The sequence below is a fragment of the Microchirus variegatus genome (assembly GCF_963457635.1).
Source record: "Microchirus variegatus genome assembly, chromosome: 17".
NCBI classification, from domain to species: Eukaryota; Metazoa; Chordata; class Actinopteri; order Pleuronectiformes; family Soleidae; genus Microchirus; species Microchirus variegatus.
The window spans coordinates 9,940,177-9,960,061 of record NC_139818.1 but is presented as its reverse complement, the minus strand read 5'-3'; the positions used below and the strand labels follow the sequence as shown (position 1 = coordinate 9,960,061).

Sequence of the window (19,885 nt, the reverse complement as noted above, 5' to 3'; positions counted from 1 at the left end):
AAAAAAAATCAGTATCATCACTGATACTGGCATATTTTGTCATTTTTAGACCAGTACAGTAAAAACAGTTTGTAGTATATTGTATATAAGACGGTCCTTACTGTCCTAAAGAAACAGGAATGCGAGGACAGAAAAAAGAAAACAGTTTTGTTTGCCTTGAAAATAGAAAAAACTGTTTATTCTTTCAGCAACAAAAACCAAGCATTTACTCCGAGTCCAGCTTTGAGTTAAAGAGGCACTTTTACAAACTCACAAAGCTGAACCTGCCAGACAAAATGGAGATCACACATCGTATCAGTCGACCTGAGCCTCGCTCAAAGGACACCAGATTATCAGCCTTCATATTAAAACTGCATGTTTTGCAGAGGTGCAACAGTGTCGTTTTTTTGCTTTGTCCATTTGAACTTGCAGCATTTCTTCATCTCTGATGGAAATAAAATGGATAAACACAAAATCTCCTAAAGCGCTGGTCATATAGAAATCTCATTTGACTTCACTCAACGTACACAAGCCATTTCATACTGTGTCACTTTTGTCCTCTCCCAATTTTTCCTGCCCTTAACATCGTGCTCTCCAGACACTTTCATGATCACATGGGCCATAAAACCGACCTGAAGCTTTAAAATCCTTTTACTTCACCACAACCTTCCAGTTAACTTACACTTCAAGACCCAATTCAACATGCTCAGCCCGCCTTTAGCATTTAATACTCTACTTTACAGACAGTTGCTTCACATATAATAACAAATAACAACAACCATTTCATTACAATAGAGACTAAAGCATCACCTACACAGTGAACCACTTTACAAAAGTTCACCACATTGTCTCATCTTCTCAAAGTGCCCATCTTTGAACAATCTCCTAACACTATCATGTATACAAACTAGAGTGATCTACGCCTCCTCTATCGCAGCAGCTTTACTAGACCCAGACATCGTGATGGTGTTCTGGAGGGCAGCTGAAGAGGAAGACGAGGTGCTGCTGGACTTCTTCTGCATGGATCTGAATGAGGTGGTGATGGTGGAGGAGGACTTTTTCTGCACGGTCTGCATGGTCTGCATGGTCTTCTTCCTCTTGACATGAAGGACCTCCGTGGCGTCCATGTTGATGCCTTGTTGAGTCACCTCGCTTGTTTCCACCTGCTCTGAAGTCTGTTGCTGCTGCTGCTGCTGCTGCTCCATTTGCTGCTGGCGATGAACCTGGAAAGAAAAACAGCAGGATAAGTCTTCAACCTGAAGATCAAGTTTTTGTATATGGGATGAAGAATCCAATTAGAGAAAATCATCCTCCATGTTCTCTCACCATCATCATCTGCTGGTACTTAGCGATAGCCTCGTCAGTGGTAACTCCCTCTGCCAGTCCCAGCTCTGCAGCTCGACGGGCAAGCTCAGCCTTATGGGAGCCAGGAGGAGTCCAGCCCGCTCCTCTGATCCAGTTCAGGTCTGATTTGTACTTCACCTACAACAAAATAAAGAAACACTTAGGGCAAGGTCATCTTCTCAAAAGGTTCAGTTAACTCAGTATGAAAAACCAGCAAATAACAAATGAAGTGAGTGACATTTGAAGCCATTTGAAAAAGGAATGTCACCAAAATAACTTACATCACTCTGCAGCCCATAGGCCTGCTTGGCGTGCTTGACATTGAGCTGTTCGGGGTCACAGGTGTAGTCGTGGAGCTTGTGGCGGTAGGTGATGTCGCTCGCCTGCGCCTGGCTCTTTTTCGCCTGCAGAAACTCGGGTTGATCGGCATGGATTTTGTAGTGGGAACGCTCCTCCTTGGATTGACGTTTGTACTCCAGGTTGCTCTGGAGTTTGCTGGCTGCCATGGAGTGCACCATCTTGGGGTCGTCCTCCACACAGCGCAGCCCCACCTGCTGGCCCTTCTCTTTCTGATGGGACTCCTTGTAACGGAACTGTTGGAATGAGAAGAGGAACATTTCTTTATATACTGTAGATGAGTTCAATATTTTACGTGGCATGCTCGTTCACTGTCGCACTGTCCTGACTTACATGAACTGAACAGAGCTATTGTTAATGTGATTAACACCTGTGCTTTTTCTGCCATTATGCTACATTCAGAATACAAAATCAAAACTGGAATGACTATAAGGAAACAGAGTAAGAAATAGGTGTACATTTACAGTAATAACTGATATATTTGTTATTGATCGAGAATTACACAACAATCTTTCAGCATAATGTAAATCAAGTGATCTGAATTGACATAATGTGCCTCCTCTACACACAGTTCACAGTGGCCTTCATCTATCAAACTTGCATGTACACCTGGTTTGAGATGGCGTGAGATTTGATTGTACGCTACGCCAAAATTCATAATTCATTCATGAGAAAGGCTGATCTTTGCATGGAAATGAGCGTACACATGGAAATGAGCGTATACACACTGATTTGATAAATGAGGCCAGTGAGAGGGCACATCTGTTGACTAAGAAGACTCAAGAATCAACCATTTTTTGTGCAATTTCACCACCTGAAGCTTTAATTTATAATTTATTTTAAATGTCAAGATGTCGTGATAAAGTGAACTCACATCACTGGCAATCTCTCTGGAGGCTTTGGCAGTTTGGAAGGGAATAGCGTCCAGCCTCAGGTCGTGGCCCGATGTCTTCACCTGCTCTCCAGACGCCTTGTAAACTTTCTTCATTGGAAAAGGATGTGGAAATCAAGACATGTCACAACAAGTTTCAACATCTTTTTGTGTGGATTTCAAAATATGGCTTGCATTAAGGATCATAAAGGAGCATCTGAGAAGTGTCTTACATCACTAATCTGCTGGGCATTAATCTTGGCTCTAACAAAGTCTGGATCATCTGGATGTAAGGTGTATTTATGCATGTCGTCATCCTTTCCCGATTTGTATAGCCTCTGCAGTAAGCAAGAAAACAAACACACACAGGATATGAACAAACAACACAACACATAACAATAGATAAATGGAGATGATTTATCATGTCACTGTACCTCACTGCAATGTTGATAGCTTGTCTTGGCATGGACAATATCAGGAGAGTCAGTCACTGAGGTGAACTTCAGACGGTCAGGAAGCTGGCGATACTTTTTCTGCACACAGGAGCAAAACATAAAACTTTATTAATTCATTCTCGAGTCAAAATTAAACTGGTTTTAGCCCCATTATAGACTCACCTTGTAAAATCTATGCCTGCTTAAAGGCTATCATACCTAAATAATGTTCACCACTGTATCTCACCATTCAGAGCCTTTTCAAATGCTAAAAGTAATTGTCACAGAGTCCACAGAGAAAATGAGCAATTTTACATCATGGCATGGGGTTGGTAATCCACTGCTGCCTCCATCAGTAAGTTTAAATGTGTTATTTTGTGACTTCTCTGTTCAGATTCACCTAAGTGACACAAACTAACCAAAATGAGGCAAATGAGGCACAACATTTTCTCAAGGGATTTTGGTGCAGGAGATTAAGCAGTTTACAAACGTGTTTCCAGTTTGAAAAAAAGTCTGTCTAATGTTGAGATAATGCAGTAAACATGATTCTTAAGTAAAACAGAAAACAGATTTTTATTATTTATGCTAAGTGTTTGTTTTCTTTCAACATCGATGTTTTCTGTAAAATGGAGTTGTAGAATTGTTGTAGAATTCAACTGTTATCACAACATCTTTTTCTCCTTTTTCCTTCGCAAACGTTTTGGAGCACAGGACATATAATAATATACAGTGTCATGTAGAAGTGTGAGCGTGTTCATGCAGAATGAGACTTTAAATGCGACTATGACAGTAGTTATGTTAGTGCTGGCCTCAGTAACCTGCTCTAAGCTGCTTCTTCCTCTTCCCCTCCCTCTCTTATTATCTTATCATCTCATTAGCTGCAGGTGTGTCACAGTCAGGACAGATCATCCACCAGGTGCAAGTGATCAGTGCAATCAAGGCAGCCTCAAACAACCAGCTAAACAACCTCCACTCTGCTCAAATGGAATGTTGACGCAGACCTATACTTATATACTTATATATATATACTTATACTTATACATACTTATACTCATTTAGTCTAATTTACACTATTCAACCTCACCACCAACAACAACAAGATTATTTCAATGAAATCCCATGACTGATTCCTGCTGCTTGTTTTGTGCTTCTTATCAAGTTATCAGCATCCATGGTTTTATTTTATTGTTTAGTTTATGTATTTATAATTTTATAATCCTGCTGTGGTCCAAGATATGATGTTATAGGGTGTTATTGGTTACTGTGGTGTAAAAACATAGTGACATCTTCTGAAGAGACTGCAGTTCATAACAAATGAAGGACTCCTCTGCCCAAAGCTCCCTTTTCCAACTGCGTCAGTGAACTACAATGGCCTTTATTTACCAATAAGAATGGGATTCATTTGCTGTGTTCCAGAGCCCATCCAATGCCTGTCGAAGTGGGACTTCCTACTTGTGAAGTCGGGGCTGATCGACCAACCCCGACTTCACCAAAATGAAGTCGGAGAATAATGGCAGCGCCCATGGAGTCACATGAATATGCTATAAACGTTACTTTTCTGCATGTAGAGTTGTTTTAGACACAGCAATTTTTGATTGCTGATCAATTGATGATCAAAATTTGTTTAGTTAGTAAGCTGCTGCTTAAAAGTGTGAAACTTTCACTCAGGCTGGTTTGTCAATTTGAGCTGCTAAAGAAACAATCTCAGCACAAGATGTCAATAGTACTGTTCAATTTGTATCCATGGACATACACAATACCATGTAGAGTGTTGCTATCAACTGCTATTTTGAACAGTGGCTCGTGGCTTTCACTTTCGATGTAAACGGAATGCAGTATTATTCTAAGTCTATGGAATCCAAATGATTTAAATTTAAAAGTGAATTTCTGCCAATAAACAATCTTCTGGACCAAACTAAAATCCTTGTCCACATATACTCACATCACTGATGAGTTCTCCAGCTTTCTTGGCTGACTCCAGCTGAGGAGCTCCCACTCCATCCCAGGCCACTCCTTTCATGAAACTGAGGTCTGACTTGTAGAGGTTCTGGGCAAAAGTCAGTAAAAGTCATCAAAACAGATTGCCTCATTTGTGCTGTCTCTCTTTTTCTTTCTGTTACGTATCTCTTCCTCTCACCTCGCTCTGCAGGTCGTAAGCCTTTTTGGCCCATTTAACCTTCATGTCATCAGGGAGCACCGTGTACTCATGCAGCCTGGTCCTGTAGTCCTGATCACTGGCCAGAGCCTGGGCATTCTTAGCCGTCACTATATTAATCATGTCTGGAGTGAGGTGGTACTGACCGCTGGCAGTCAGGGCGTCCCTGCGGTACTCCTGGTCGCTGGCCAGCCGGCCCGCCTGCAGACACTGCAGGAGACGTGGGTCGTCCAGGACACTTTTGACACCAATGTGTTTTCCTTTTTCCAGCAGGTGGTTGTGTTTGTAATTGTACTGCAGAGAAGCAGAAGTAACAGCTGGAGTAAATTACAGTCTTAGACCAATACAAAAAACTAAACACCTTTTGAGTTTTAATGATAACTGAAGGCTACAAACAAATACCATAAAGTATAAGTTAAGTATAAGTATAACTTTTATATTGTAAAGTAAGGATAAGGACTTTGTTTCAAACACATGTATTACATCTTTAAATTGGCATAGAACAATGTTTAAATTGCAGCTTTAGTGATTTGCAAAATTGTACAGTTTGTGATTTTGGTAACACTTTAGATTAGGGAACACATACTCACTATTAACTAGGTGCTTACTAACATGCATATAAGTAGCATACTAGCCCATTATTAGGAAATATTATAGGTGCATTATGTAATAAATCTAAAGCAACTGGCCATAAAATCCTTCTAATATGTCACAGAGACTCAGGAATAATGTTCATATAACAAACTGAACTCACCAACAACAACAGTACAGCCAAAATATTTGCATTAAAAAAAATATTTTGCAGACTGCAAATCATGTTTTGGCATGTGGCGTCACCTACCGCCATCTTATTGCAGTCAGTAGAGTTTCAGCTGCCGAGCAACCACGGGTTGCCAGTTACGTCAAAAAACAAAACCTAAAAGACCTCAGTATTTTGAATTTGAATGTAGTAACTGTTTTTGGCCACATTCTTACATATGGCACCTTTAAGCATGTAGTAATACCTTATGTAGGACAAATAGTAATAAAAACCTTCGTAATAGAGGTAGAATAAGGTTATGTAGAATAAGGTGTTAATACATGCTTAATTAGTAATAAAGGGCTGGTATGCAACTTATATATGTTAGTAAGCACCTAGTTGATGGTGAATATGTGTTCCCTAATCTCAACTGTGACTGTGATTTAAATCAAGCAGAGGAATATGGTTAAGAAGTTGTCTAATTCTTGTATATTTACACAAATGTTTGTTGATATGCATTGCAAATGTCAAATAAACTAATAAAATGAAAACTAAACAAAATAAATGTTGCTTTTGCCTTAACTTAAGTTAAGTCTACAAAAATTGTATTCTATGCTCATACAAACATACTTATGGGTAGTATATTCATTTTCTTCCAATAAACCCTCCCCATTGTTACACATTGGACCTTTACTTTCTTTAGTTTATACATTTGGTATTTACATGTTTTCAGCAACTGTGTTGTTTTGTTTTGAAAAATCTTACATCACTGGCGATGCCGGTGGAGCTCTTGGCAGCCTGGAATGGGATGTCCTGCATGGTGAGTTTGTAGCCCTGAGCCCTCAGCGTGTGCCAGGACTCTTTGTATTTAATCTGCAGCAGAGACACAAACGGTGAGTCATCATCAAATGTAAATAAAACACAGGTGCATGCAGTGTGTGTGTGTTGTATGGTTTCTGGGGACATGCACTAGTAGTACCTCACTGAAGTTGGCTGCGTTGACCTTTGCTTGTGTAATCTCAGGCCTCTCGGATGTTATCGTGTAGTTGTGTTGGTCGTTCATGCCTTTCTCTTTGTATAAACGCTGAGAGAGAGCGAGAGAGAGACAGAAGAGAGAAAGGCCAAACATTATCCTCATCAGCAGCAGCATCAAGCATTTAATGTAAATGTCTAGTATATTAGTAAGTTCCATAAATGTTATGTCACTGACAATAGTTTTTGCTAGCTTTTGAGTGATTCCTCGATGCAGAGTTCCTACACATTTTCAATTTCAAAATTCCATATTTATTCAGACTCAAATTTCCAGACTTCTTGGAGGATTTTTCAGTCAATATTAAACATCTGAATAACAATTTTTAGATGCTTATTATGTAAATAAATGGTTTTAAAATCCTTCACTCATTTTTCATGAAGCTAGCCCTCGGAAAACTTGCATCGACCCATGACACTATCGCTGCCGACAATAGGTGGCTGGCTTGATGACACGTATGGAAAACAATTCAATAAATGAGAATCGCAGTTGTATGGCGAACGGTAACCATGGTAACCCGACACCATTCTACAGCCAGCTTGAATAGTTTCATATCATCTACAGGTAGGCTATGTTGCCTTAGTAATTTTTTGTAATTTGTATTTATTCATATTTTTTTAGAAAGTGAGATAATAGTTTGGAAACAACACAACATTTTTCCGTACTCTTTTCCATTTTTCCATAATTATCCAGACCTGAAAATTACTCAAATTAAATTCCATACTTTTCCATACCCTGTCTATGTTGTTTTATTTGTATTTTTTATATTTTGCTGCCTCTGTGGAGCATGTTGCGATGTCAGTGTTCTCAAAAGGTGCAATATTAATAAAGTTTACTTTATAATTTACTTCATTAATATATCATTATCTGGATAGTACTCTGCCTCTGACGTACAATCTAGGAAAGAGTTCTTTTTTTAATACCACATGTTTATTGTCTCACCTCATTTGTGATCTGTCCACTGAGTTTGGCATGAACAATATCAGGAGAGTCAATGACAGAAGTGTGCTTGAAGTTGTACGGCTGCTGACGATACTTTTTCTGTTAGAGGAGAAACAGTCATGTTAGTCCCTGTTGTGTTTCCCCAAGTGTATCAGAGGGTAACTTTTGTTACTTCAAAATCCAAAAGAATTACATTAAACATCAACACACATAGGTACTGTACATGGTGTAGTACATGACTGATAAACCTTGCTGGTATTGACAGCTAGTTAATAGTTGCATGTGCATAAAGACATGTATAAGACAGCAAAATTCAGAATATCTCACATCACTGATGAGATCTGAGGCCCTCTTGGAGCCTTCGATCTGCAGGGCCCCTGTGGCGATCCAGGCTGCACCACGCAGGTAGTTCAAGTCAGAGCGATACACTTTCTGTAAATAATCAAAGTTATTCAATTCAAATTTTAGTTTTTATAAAACATTTCTGTGATAAACTGACTGTGTAACATTTAATGACAGTAAAACCTGGATGTTGCAATCAAAACCATTGTGATATTCATTTAGACCCTCTTGTTGGATGAGGCCAACCCGAAAATAAAATATATATTGACTAGCCACCAGTGGGCGACTCTGCTGGTTGCGATTTACTTGATTTAGAATGTCAGTCAACATTTTCCTGAGGAGTTAATGGTCTCAATCACTAGTTCCAGCTCATTTCAGCTCCTCAAATTTGTAAATTATATTCCCATTTAAAGGGAAATAGAGGGTAAATTAAGGCATATACAGTATGAGTGGACACCAGTGTGACTGACAGCTGGTGTCATGATGTAAAAACCTCAACGTGGCACTGGCCACATCACAACTGTGGAATCTTCAAAACTGGTGATGTCACTATCAGCTGCCACTTGTTTAAAACAGATGCTGTGTGTGCAGCATGGTGCTGTCACTCTTACCTCACTCTGCAGTGCGTATGCCTTCTTGGCCGCCAGCACCTTCATGTCATCAGGCAGTGACGTGTACTGATGCAGGCTGTGTCTGTAGTCCTGATCACTGACCAGCAACTGGGCCTTTTTGGCATGAGCAACCTCTATCATGTCCATGGGCAGCTGGAACTTGGAGAGCTGCTTCGCTGAATCCTTCTTATATTTAATCTGGAACGAGATATTAACCGTAACCCTCGTTTCTTACAGTATTTCTTGTCAGACATTTTTTTTTTTTTTAAATAAAAGCACTCACGTCGCTCTGTAGCGTGGTGGCATGGACAGAGTGAGCAATGTTCAAATCATCCTGCAGTCCCTTCAGCCCGATCATCTTCCCCTTAGTCCTCTCAAATTCTTTTTTGTACTTTTGCTGAAATCACAACGTCCGGGTACAGTTAGATATTCAAAATGCGAGTGATGACTGTTAAATCTCTCAGACCAACAGTTTTCAAGCAGTGATAAAATTATGTCTGTTTATTGAACCCTTACATCACTGAGAATGTCAGCAGATGCTTTGGCAGACTGGAAGGGAATGGCATCCAAACGCAGCTTGTAACCACCGTCACGCAACTTAGTCCAAGATTCCTTGTAATGGCTCTGCAAACACACAAAGCAATATCCTGTATGTAAAACATTTACCGTAAGATATTCATGTACAAGTTCCTGAATTATTATTATTTTTTACCTCACTGAGATTCATGGCATTGAGCTTGGCCTGCACCATCTCAGGTAGCTCTTCAGTGAGTGTGTAGTTGTGCTTCAGGTTTTCACCCTTCTCCCTGTACAACCTCTGTGAAGGAGAAAGCACAACATTACAGATCCTACGCGAAACAAGTGTTTCTTTATTTTATGTTTACAGTATTTATAATAGTCAGTCCATCAGTGCTGGAGTTAAGGAATGCTGGTATAGCCACCAGGTTTACAGGTTATTTGAGTATGTTTTGATCTGTCCTGATCTCCTTTTATCAGATTAGCACTGAGCTGAGGCATGTCTGAAACTCTCTGATGATATTGACACGTGTTTTCTGGCATTTATTGTCCCTGCGCAGCACCAAACATCAGGCACGCTGCCCTGTTTCTATTTCATCCTTACTGACCGCCAGAGGCGGTGCTTAAAGCACTGGATATCTCCACCTCGCGCATGCGCATTTCGAGTACCTAATATCAACATAGTCACTTGTGACCCTCCCCGTGACACCGGGAAGGCTATAACTTCCGGTGTCATCGGAGGCTCAGTTCCTTTAATCTTCTCGCTGCGCATGTACCGTCTCGCACTTTGTGCTGAGAAAAAAAAAAGGAAAAACTTCGTTTACAGCTGGCCGCGTGCAGCTTCGCGACGACAGTCGGAGCCGCGGGGAACCCGTCCTCCAGAGGCTGTGGCCAGCTGATCATCTGAAACCTGACGACAGAAGAGAGTAGCAGGTCTGTGTCGGTGTTTGTTGGCGAAGGCAGCGTGTTCGCGCCCTCTCCCAGCGTTCGCTGTCCTCATTGCTCTCAATGTTTGGGTTATCGAGTTGGTGTGTTAGCCGTTAGCTTGCTCGGTTCTAAAACACCGCTCTGTGTATCTTACTGGGACGGTGGTGTTCTCGCTCCCGCCTCCAGTAACGCTATCATTTATTGTTTCTATTGGCAGCAGCGCTCACGCTCGGCCTGATTGATATGCTTTATCGCCGTAGTTATTGGTGACGGCGGTGTATTCGCTCGCCCGCTCCCAGCGCTCATAGCATTTTGATTTTGCGTTAGCGGTTTAATACTACCGCTTCAATTATTTAATTGGTCTTTACCTTACCGGTGATAGTAGTGTTTTCGCTCCCGCTCCCGGTAACGCTATAATTTGTTATTTCTGCTGGCGGCAGCGTTTGCGCTCCGCCTGTTTCTATACTTTGTCACCTCCGATTGCTGGTGAGGGCAGTGTGTTCGCTCCCGCTCCCAGCGCTTGTAGCGTTATTGATTTTGCAGAAGATTAGCGGTTTAAGACTACCGCTTTGATTATTTATTTGTCTGTACCTTACCGGTGATAGTAGTGTTTTCGCTCCCGCTCCCGGTAACGCTATAATCTGTCATTTCTGTTTGCGGCAGCGTGTGCGCTCCGCCTGTTTACTGTACTTGTCACCTCCGATTGCTGGTGAAGGCAGTGTGTTCGCTCCCGCTCCCAGTACTCGTTGCAGATATTGATTTGCGTTAGCGGTGCTAGGCTACCGCGTTATTTATTTATTTGACCATACCGGTGACGGTAGTGTTTTCGTTCCCGCTCCCGGTAACGCTATAACCTGGTTATATTCTGTTGGCGACAGCGTTTGCGTGTAGGCAGTGTGTTCGCTCCCATTCCCAGCAACGCTGCTTCGGCTGCCTTCTTGATGGCCCATCCTTGTGTCGCCTGTGCGGCTCCTCTTGTTCCCGAGGACGGTCACGACCACTGCCCTCCTTGCCTCGGTCTCGAGCATTTGAGGGAGGGCCTCACTGAAAGCGCCTGCATGAACTGTGGCCTCCTGCCCTGGGGGCTAAAGGTGGCTAGGGTGGCGGAGATGGAGCGGGCGATGACTGACGACCCTTCCACCTTAACCGGTCTCCCCCCACATCAACCCGACCGTTCTCGGCGTCGGCGTGAGGGAGCTGCGGTGGTAGGTGCCCCCCCCAAGAAAAAGGGGAGGGGCGGGCTGTCCTCCAAGGTGGACGGTTTGGCGGCTGACATGGAGCAGATGAAGTCGCTCCTCCTGGCCCTTCAGCCTGGGACTACTGGGGTGCTGGCTGGGCTACAGCCTGGCCCTCCCTCGGAGAATGCGCCTATGATTGATGATGCCTTATCACTGGCCGCTTCATCCGGTCTCTTCCATGAGGCTGTTACAGAGGACGATGCCTCCCGCACATTGGGGGAGGCCTCTTGCTCTTCTGTTCAGAGCTCTCTGCAGGGGACAGCAGACACTTCCATGGGGGCCATCATGCGTATGGCTCTTGCTCGCCTACAGCTTGACGTTCCGCAGACTGACTCGGCGCAGGCTAGCGCTTTCTTCAGGCGCAACCCTGCCCCGACCACTTTCACTGTTCCTTCTTCAGGGGAATACCTGAAGGAGCTTCATGCCTGTTGGAGGGACACGAGGGCACTTTCTCATTTAACCTCAGATGCCCGAACCTTAGCCGCCATGCAGGATGCAGCACAGGTTGGGCTGGGGCGTATGCCGTCCGTTGAGCCAGCCATTGCCTCCCTCATTTTGGCTCCTGATGAGGCCTTGAGGCCGGATGCCAGATGTCCCCGACCACAGTGCAGGGTCACAGACGACCTTCTTTCGAAGGCCTATGATGCGGCAGCACGTATGGGTCGTATTGGGAACTCCCTCTCCCATCTACTGCTGAGCCTGTCAACCTCTCTGCAACAGGCTCAAGTGGATCCTTCACTGCAGAGTCTAAGCGATGCCTCTTTACAGGCATTCGCTTTCATGTCGAGAGAGTTAGGACGGACAATGTCCACTCTTGTCCAGACTCGCCGCCAGGTTTGGCTTGCTCAGTCGCCCCTGTCTGAATCATGTAGGAAGGTTCTTCGTGCTGTGCCAGTGGAACCAGGGGATCTTTTTGGCCCAGCTGCCTTGGAAGCACTGGAGAGGGCGGCCCAGGCCACGCAGACCAGGCAGCGGCTTTCTGGCCTTCGCAGAAGAGTCTCCACTCCTAGCAGGTCTAGGGGCCCCGCTGCTGTTCCCCGGCAGCACTCTCAGCCACCTGCTGGTGGCCTACGGAGGTCTCAGCGGCCTGCTCAGCGGCCTGCTCAGCAACCTGCTGACGGGTTTCGGGCCCCTGAGCGCCTGCCGTCTTGGCAGCCTCGTGCGCCGCAGCCTATCCGCCGTCCCCCCAGAGCCTCCGGAGGCCGGGGGGGCAGGCGCTAGGGGTGCGGGGCCGGCCGTCGGATGTTTTTCCCATCAGCAGCTCAGTTACTGGGCTGCCTGTACTTCAGACCCGTGGGTGGTTTCCACCTTGACCCGGGGGTACGAATTGCAGTTCCGACACCGGCCCCTAGCCTTCGGCCGGGTCAATATGACTGTTGTCAGCGACCCGGCGAAGGCCTTAGCTCTAAGTCAGGAGTTGTCTGCCCTCCTGGCCAAGGGCGCAATCGAACCAGTGGACCCTCTGCTACGTCCCGGGGGGCTCTACTCAAGGTACTTTCTTGTGGCGAAGAAAGATGGCGGATTCCGTCCCATTCTCGACCTGAGGGGACTCAACAGGTTCCTGAAGGTTCTGCCTTTTCATATGCTGACTGTGTCAGACACGCTTCGTGTGGTTGCCAGGGGAGAGTGGTTCACCACTGTCGACCTGAGGGACGCATACTTCCATGTCCCAATTGCATTGCACCACCGGCACTTCCTCAGGTTTGCCTTCCGCGGACAGCATTTTCAGTTCAGGGTACTTCCCTTTGGTCTCTCCCTTTCCCCGAGAGTTTTCACCAGGGTTGTAGCAGCAGCTCTGGCACCCCTGCAGAAGCAGGGCATGAAGGTCCTGCCGTATTTGGACGACTGGCTGGTATGCGCACCGTCCCGACCCCAGGTGGCTCAGGATACAGCCCGGCTAATTATGCACGTGGGCCGGCTGGGCCTGAACGTGAATTTTCAAAAAAGCAGCCTGGACCCATCCCAACGGGTCATATACTTGGGGATGGTTCTGGACTCGGTAGCCATGATGGCCTCTCTGGCACCTCGGCGTGTGGACGATATCCTCCTCCGCCTCCCCCTCTTCAGGGTTGGCAGGATGGTGCCGTTTATTCAGTTCCTCCGGCTCTTGGGAAAGCTGACCGCTGCTTCGTCTGTCGTTCCCTTGGGCTTGCTGTCTCTGCGCCCTCTTCAAATGTGGCTGAACAACCTCCACTTGGACCCCAAGTGGCACGGTTACCGGAAGGTCAGGGTGTCTCGGCGGTGCCTCCTCTCTCTGTCCCCATGGGGACAGAGGGAGTTTCTGTCTATGGGCGTACCGATGGGAACTATTCCATCCCGCCGGGAGGTGGTCACAACCGACGCCTGCCTCTCGGGGTGGGGCGCGGTGTGGCAGGGCAGGACTGTCCAGGGTCGGTGGCCGGCCCAGCACCACATGCACATCAATACACTGGAGCTCCAAGCTGTGCAACTGGCACTCGTTCACTTTCTGCCTCAACTGGAAGGCAAACATGTGCTTGTTCGATCGGACAACAGGTCCACAGTTGCCCAGATCAACCACCAGGGGGGCACCCGGTCTGCACAACTACTCCGGCTATCTCGGAGCCTGTTGACTTGGGCATATCCCCGCCTGGCCAGTTTGCGAGCAGTCTTCATTCCGGGGGAACAGAACCAGGTCGCAGATTTTCTGTCACGACAAAAGCTCCCACCGGGGGAGTGGCAGCTCCACCCGCAGGTGGTGGAGATGATATGGGGTCTTTTTGGCAGGGCGGAAGTGGACCTCTTCGCCTCGGCGGAGTCGGCACATTGCCCCCTCTGGTTCTCCTGGATGGAGGTGACCAGCCCCCTCGGCCAGGACGCTTTGGCTCACGATTGGCCGCAGAGACCACTGTATGCTTTCCCGCCACTGCCCCTGATTCTTCCTACGCTCCAGCGGGTGCTTTTGCAGGGCCACAGACTCCTTCTGGTGGCCCCCTTTTGGCCAGGGAGACTCTGGTTTCCACTGCTGCGCAGCCTCTGCTGCAGCTCCCCATGGCGCCTCCCCTGCAGGAAGGACCTCCTTTCGCAGCGGCGGGGTCAGATTTGGCATCCGGATCCCGGTCGCCTCCAGCTCTGGGTTTGGCCGCTTCAGGGCCCGACCCTCTACTGAGGGAATGTACTGTGGGAGTCAGGGGTACTATTCTGAACGCCAGGGCCCCATCTACCCGGGTTCAGTATGAGAACAGGTGGAAGCTGTTCTCTGACTGGTGCAGGGATAAGACAGAAGACCCAGTGCGTTGCTCTGTGGCGACTGTTCTTGAGTTTCTGCAGTCTCTGCTGGATCGTGGTCGTTCTCATTCCACTTTGAGAGTCTATACAGCTGCTATTTCTTCCAGACATGAAATGGTCGAGGGTTCTACAGTAGGGTGCCACAGACTGGTGTCCCTCTTCCTTAAAGGGACACTGAGGCTGCGTCCTCCAAGGACCCTGAGGGCTCCAGCATGGGACTTGCCCCTGGTGCTGGAGGCCATGCGGTCACCTCCCTTTGAGCCTCTGACCCAAGTGGAGCTGAAATGGCTTTCTATGAAGGCTGCTTTTCTGCTCGCCATTACCTCCGCGAAGAGGGTCGGGGAGTTACATGCCCTGTCAGTGGCTGATACCTGCCTGCGATGGAACCCTGATGGTTCAGGTGTGGTCCTGTGGCCGAATGTGGCGTTCCTGCCCAAGGTGCTTTCACGTACGCATCTCAACCAGCCTATTCAGCTCGCACGCTTTGGCTCCCTGTCTGAGGAGGGTAGGTCGGAGCTGCTATGCCCGGTCCGGGCACTAGAGGCTTATGTTGCTGCTACGGCCGGTATACGGCGGTCGGAGCAGCTGTTTGTGTGTCATAGTGGCCCTAACAGAGGTTGTGCACTTTCCAAACAGAGGCTGTCCCACTGGGTTGTCGATGCCATCATGCAAGCCTATAAGGCCAGTGGCTGCCCCCCGCCATCCGGGGTGAGGTGCCACTCCACTAGAAGTGTCTCTACATCATGGGCGGCGCTGAGAGGGGTGCCCTTGGAGTCAATCTGTGCTGCGGCATCATGGACGTCGCCTGGCACATTTGCACGGTTTTATCGTGTCAACGTCGCTGCTCCCCATCCGATGGATGTGATCCTGCGTCTGAGCTCTACTGTCTCTGATGAGTGAGGTGGGTGTCGGATTCTTTGTGACCTTGTTGGTATGAGTCATCCAGTGCTTTAAGCACCGCCTCTGGCGGTCAGTAAGGATGAAATAGAACGAAAGTTACGAATGTAACTACGGTTCTATGAATCCTGGATGACCGCCAGAGCGTCCAGTCACTCAGAATCCTTGTGTTCTCGCGAGAAGATTCTGGGAACTGAGCCTCCGATGACACCGGAAGTTATAGCCTTCCCGGTGTCACGGGGAGGGTCACAAGTGACTATGTTGATATTAGGTACTCGAAATGCGCATGCGCGAGGTGGAGATATCCAGTGCTTTAAGCACCGCCTCTGGCGGTCATCCAGGATTCATAGAACCGTAGTTACATTCGTAACTTTCGGTTTAAGTTACATGGATTTGCAATGTTATAGGTCTGTATTTATAGCACTTTTCTCGTATTGATGACCACACAACTCTCCGTCAGTAGCAACGTGGGGTTAAATGTCTTGCCCAAGGACACAACGGCATGTAGACTAGTGGAGCCGGGAATCAATGTAACAGAGACTCAGACTCAGACAGTAAACACAATAAAACACTTTTAAAAAGCATTTGCTCATCTGTTGCATATAAAGCAGTTTCATCTGTCAATGCTCCTCTCAGGACAGAGGGCTTCTATCCCAAAACATGAGCACACTCAACAATCAACTTTGTTTGTTTCTTTCTGTGTCTTGCTTAATGTAGATTAAAGTAAGATGGAGGGGAATACAATCTGAAATGTAACGTATAAGAGATGCATTGGCTCAAAGGACAAATTAAACTGCAGCTTAACTTACATCAATGGCCAGTTTGTTGCTGACTTTGGCTTGGACCATCTCTGGAGTGTTCTCAACACTGGTAAACCTCAGAGCACTGGCACCTTTGCGGTACTTTTTCTGCAAAAATGCATGAAACACAAGAGGGACGAGTTATCAAGAGACTCACCACAGTAGAGCGAGATGACACTCTAGTGGAACATGCACCTGATAAACAGCAGAGGGCACAAGAATATCACAGACAACTATTAATAATAATAACGCCATAATAATGCCAAGAAGAAACAAAAGAAGTCAGTTATTTTCCTTTCAGGACAAACATACATACAATTCCAATATTAATAGATGTCCAGTTCAGAAGGAGCTTAAAACTCTATTTATGTTCATGATTGGTAACCCTGACCAGAATGGCACTTACACTGGCTGCTCATGAACAGGTTATGAATAGAATGAGTCTGGTGTTGCTAAGTCTCCACTAGACATGTCACATAAATATATTGTGTATCTTTTGCAAATGTTAACATTTAACCTATTTCTTACAAAGATAGGTTACATTATTATTAGTCAGATCCAATAAGAATCCTGAGTCATCAGTTATCTCTCATGTTAAAGTTAGAACATGCTTTCTCCTACAACTTTTCTCTTCAAAATTAGATAAATATAAATATTTACAGTAAATCAAATGCTTAAAAGTAAACAGTAAGTGACATATAAATGTAAAATGAATGAATGTAAGTCAAATGAACACATTTCATAATAAGATATGTTTTCAGAGCTGGGGCATTTATGTAACACAGCTCCTGGACTCAATGTGGTCACTGTGCACTAAGAATATCTGGAGGCTTTGAGGAAACTGGACACTTGGCATTATGGAGATGCCTCACAGCGTTTCCTGGGAAGGTCTAGTTAGCACAAATAACATAAATGTAAATGATTCCCTCATCACTTGCTCTTTATCTTAAAAGCTGCAGTATAATATTACAGTATAAGTTGTGTGGCATCACAGATTTAAAACTGAGCCCAAATCAGTGAAGTAGAATCTTTGTGATAAAAAATAAATACAACTATAAACAGTTGGACCTCTTGATCGAGCACTTGTCCCAGTTTCTGGACAACACAAATCAACTGCGGCTCTTTAGATACATTCTGACCTCAGCCGTAAACCTCATAATGTATCTTCAACTTGCATGTTTGTCATCACTTTCTCTGCTGCTCTCTGTGCTCACTTAGCCACATAGGTCTCATAGATATTAACACTTAAGAGCACGTATCATATGCTGCATGATAATTACACTTGGCTCTCATTATAATTTGCATAAAAGTGGTTAAATGTCACTTCAGGTCACAGAGAGAGAAACGCTCCCTTTCTCTTCCATTCAGCCCCAGAAGTGGAGTCATTTGTCACTTTTTTTCATTTCACACTCCACGAATTGTGTTCACTGGTCATAAGTGAATTTCAGCAATTAATTCTGGGATAAAGTCACTGAGGGGGCAATTTTCTTTTCCCTAAATAAAATTAATAAATTAATTACAGAAGATCTCTAGTATAATGACTATTGTTTCAAAGTGTAACTTTCAAATAGTAACAAATGTGGACTACGTTTAAATCATTCAATCATTTAAATTTCTGTTTCTCAGTGGTGCTCTTTAACTCATGACACCAACACTCTCACACTGCACACAGCAAGTGATTTAGTTTAGGTGAAGAGAACTGACAACGGCAACTGAAACATTGCGCTCGTAAATCAAGTCAGCTCTTTAACAGGTTGGAAAATGACTGAAAACAGAAAGAACCACACATTAAAAGTTTCAAAATTGAAATCCACTGCTCAAAAAACCAGGTTCTTGAACCCTAAACACAAATGTTCCCTCGATCAGGTCTGATAACTTGCTTGACAGAGCCTGTTTTTAAATGCAGCATAAAAAGAGCATTTTTGTTGACAAGATTTAAAAAAACAAAAAACAAAAAAAAAAACACATTATAATACATATGATTATACTTAAAATCAGCAGGGTGGCACATAGAAACAGCTTTAAGCTACGTTAGTTTCTCCACCACTTCTGTTCAGGCTGTTAAGATGCATATAGCTCCAACAGAGGTGGCAGAAAATGCAACTCAGGGGCTCAGACTTCTTATGCCCCCTTGTGGCGCCAGGTTTGGGTCTCAGGGTCAAAGGTTTACCTCACTGATGAGCTCTCCTGCCTTCTTCGCTTGCTGGACGTCCAAAGACTGTGAGGCCTCCCAACCGACGCCCTTCATCCAGTTCAGATCTGACCTGTACTGTTTCTGTGGACACATATTTACAAGAGCACTTCAGTACCAAACGCCAAAATCCTACCATCTAATAAAACAACTAGCAATTTGAGACTTACATCGCTCTGCAGTCCATAGGCCTTCTTAGCCCAGGCGACGTTCATGTCTGTCGGCAGAATAGTATACTCATGGAGGAAAGTCCTGTAATTGGTCTCGGTTGCCAGGTCTTGAGCCTTTTTAGCGTGGCTGATGTTCAGCATATCCAAAGCAACACTGAAGACGAGATTCAATACATCAGTTAAGGGGTTTTCTTCCAAAATCAATGGAAAGTTTTGATAACTCCAAAGGAAGGTTCCTCCCTGCCCTCCATGTTCTAAGCTGTTGGGCATCTTTGTAATCATATATTTTGAATCAGTGAATAACATTGTTGCAGTCAAACTAGTTGGCTGTAGGACTCTCCTCCACCCCATTTACTTCCAGTCCAAAACTATGTTTGACAAATATTTTTCAAATAATCAATAAATAGTTTTCTGAATCTTCAGATAAATGCAAAAAATAATCAATCGGGGTTTCCAAAATCCCATCTCTGTTTTGTCCACAGGACAAAGACAGTTGACTGTCCAGGATAGCAAAGAGCTTAATAAGCGTTATGTGAAGACATTTTTACAAAAGTTTAAATGCAACAGTCATTTGTTATCCTTCAGATCCTCAGCAACTCCGCAAAGTATCAACCAACCCCACAGTCTAGACGGGCCATAAGCATGGCCTGACCCATTTTCTAATCACATAAATATCTCAAGGGGCCTAAGGTCCCAAAAGATACATGTTCCTGGGCTGTGCTTAACAATATAACCTTTGCTCCACTGTCAGTCCAAGTCTCTCCTGATTGAACTTTATTTTCAAGGATCAGTGGCCACAGTGTCAGCAGACCTGAGCTTTAGAGTATAACTGCCTGTGATTTAAGCAGATATCTATGTTTTTCGGGCAGTGGCTGGCCCTTTAATCCATATCAAATGTTGACGTCATCAATCCCCTCTGAGGCACATCTGAACATATTTAACTAGAGGTCATGGACAACTGTAGCAGAGACCGACAATAAAGCCTTAATGATCTCTCTGAATACCAATCAATTCAACTAAGTGGATTTTACACATTTTTTACTAGGATAATGTGACAAGGATGAAAGTTAACGTCTTCGCATTGTTGTCGGATTCT

General features: G+C 45.0%; 1 protein-coding gene across 2 annotated transcripts in view; it reads right to left on the bottom strand.

Annotated features, from left to right (window-relative positions):
* Positions 1 to 151: 151 nt before the first annotated feature.
* Positions 152 to 19,885, bottom strand: part of nrap (nebulin-related anchoring protein) — a 33,147-nt gene continuing 13,413 nt past the window's right edge. For both annotated transcript variants that reach the window (XM_083904055.1, XM_083904054.1), the window contains 19 exons: positions 18,790 to 18,943; positions 18,599 to 18,703; positions 16,438 to 16,536; positions 9,517 to 9,621; positions 9,321 to 9,428; positions 9,088 to 9,201; positions 8,805 to 9,002; positions 8,179 to 8,283; positions 7,852 to 7,950; positions 6,859 to 6,963; positions 6,645 to 6,752; positions 5,123 to 5,434; positions 4,928 to 5,032; positions 2,986 to 3,084; positions 2,785 to 2,889; positions 2,555 to 2,662; positions 1,605 to 1,916; positions 1,306 to 1,461; positions 152 to 1,202 (listed from right to left, as the gene is read on the bottom strand). In XM_083904055.1, coding sequence (XP_083760181.1) covers positions 897 to 1,202; positions 1,306 to 1,461; positions 1,605 to 1,916; positions 2,555 to 2,662; positions 2,785 to 2,889; positions 2,986 to 3,084; positions 4,928 to 5,032; positions 5,123 to 5,434; positions 6,645 to 6,752; positions 6,859 to 6,963; positions 7,852 to 7,950; positions 8,179 to 8,283; positions 8,805 to 9,002; positions 9,088 to 9,201; positions 9,321 to 9,428; positions 9,517 to 9,621; positions 16,438 to 16,536; positions 18,599 to 18,703; positions 18,790 to 18,943 — 2,803 coding nt within the window. In that variant the 3' untranslated portion in view covers positions 152 to 896. The remainder of the gene's footprint in view (positions 1,203 to 1,305; positions 1,462 to 1,604; positions 1,917 to 2,554; positions 2,663 to 2,784; positions 2,890 to 2,985; positions 3,085 to 4,927; positions 5,033 to 5,122; positions 5,435 to 6,644; positions 6,753 to 6,858; positions 6,964 to 7,851; positions 7,951 to 8,178; positions 8,284 to 8,804; positions 9,003 to 9,087; positions 9,202 to 9,320; positions 9,429 to 9,516; positions 9,622 to 16,437; positions 16,537 to 18,598; positions 18,704 to 18,789; positions 18,944 to 19,885) is intronic.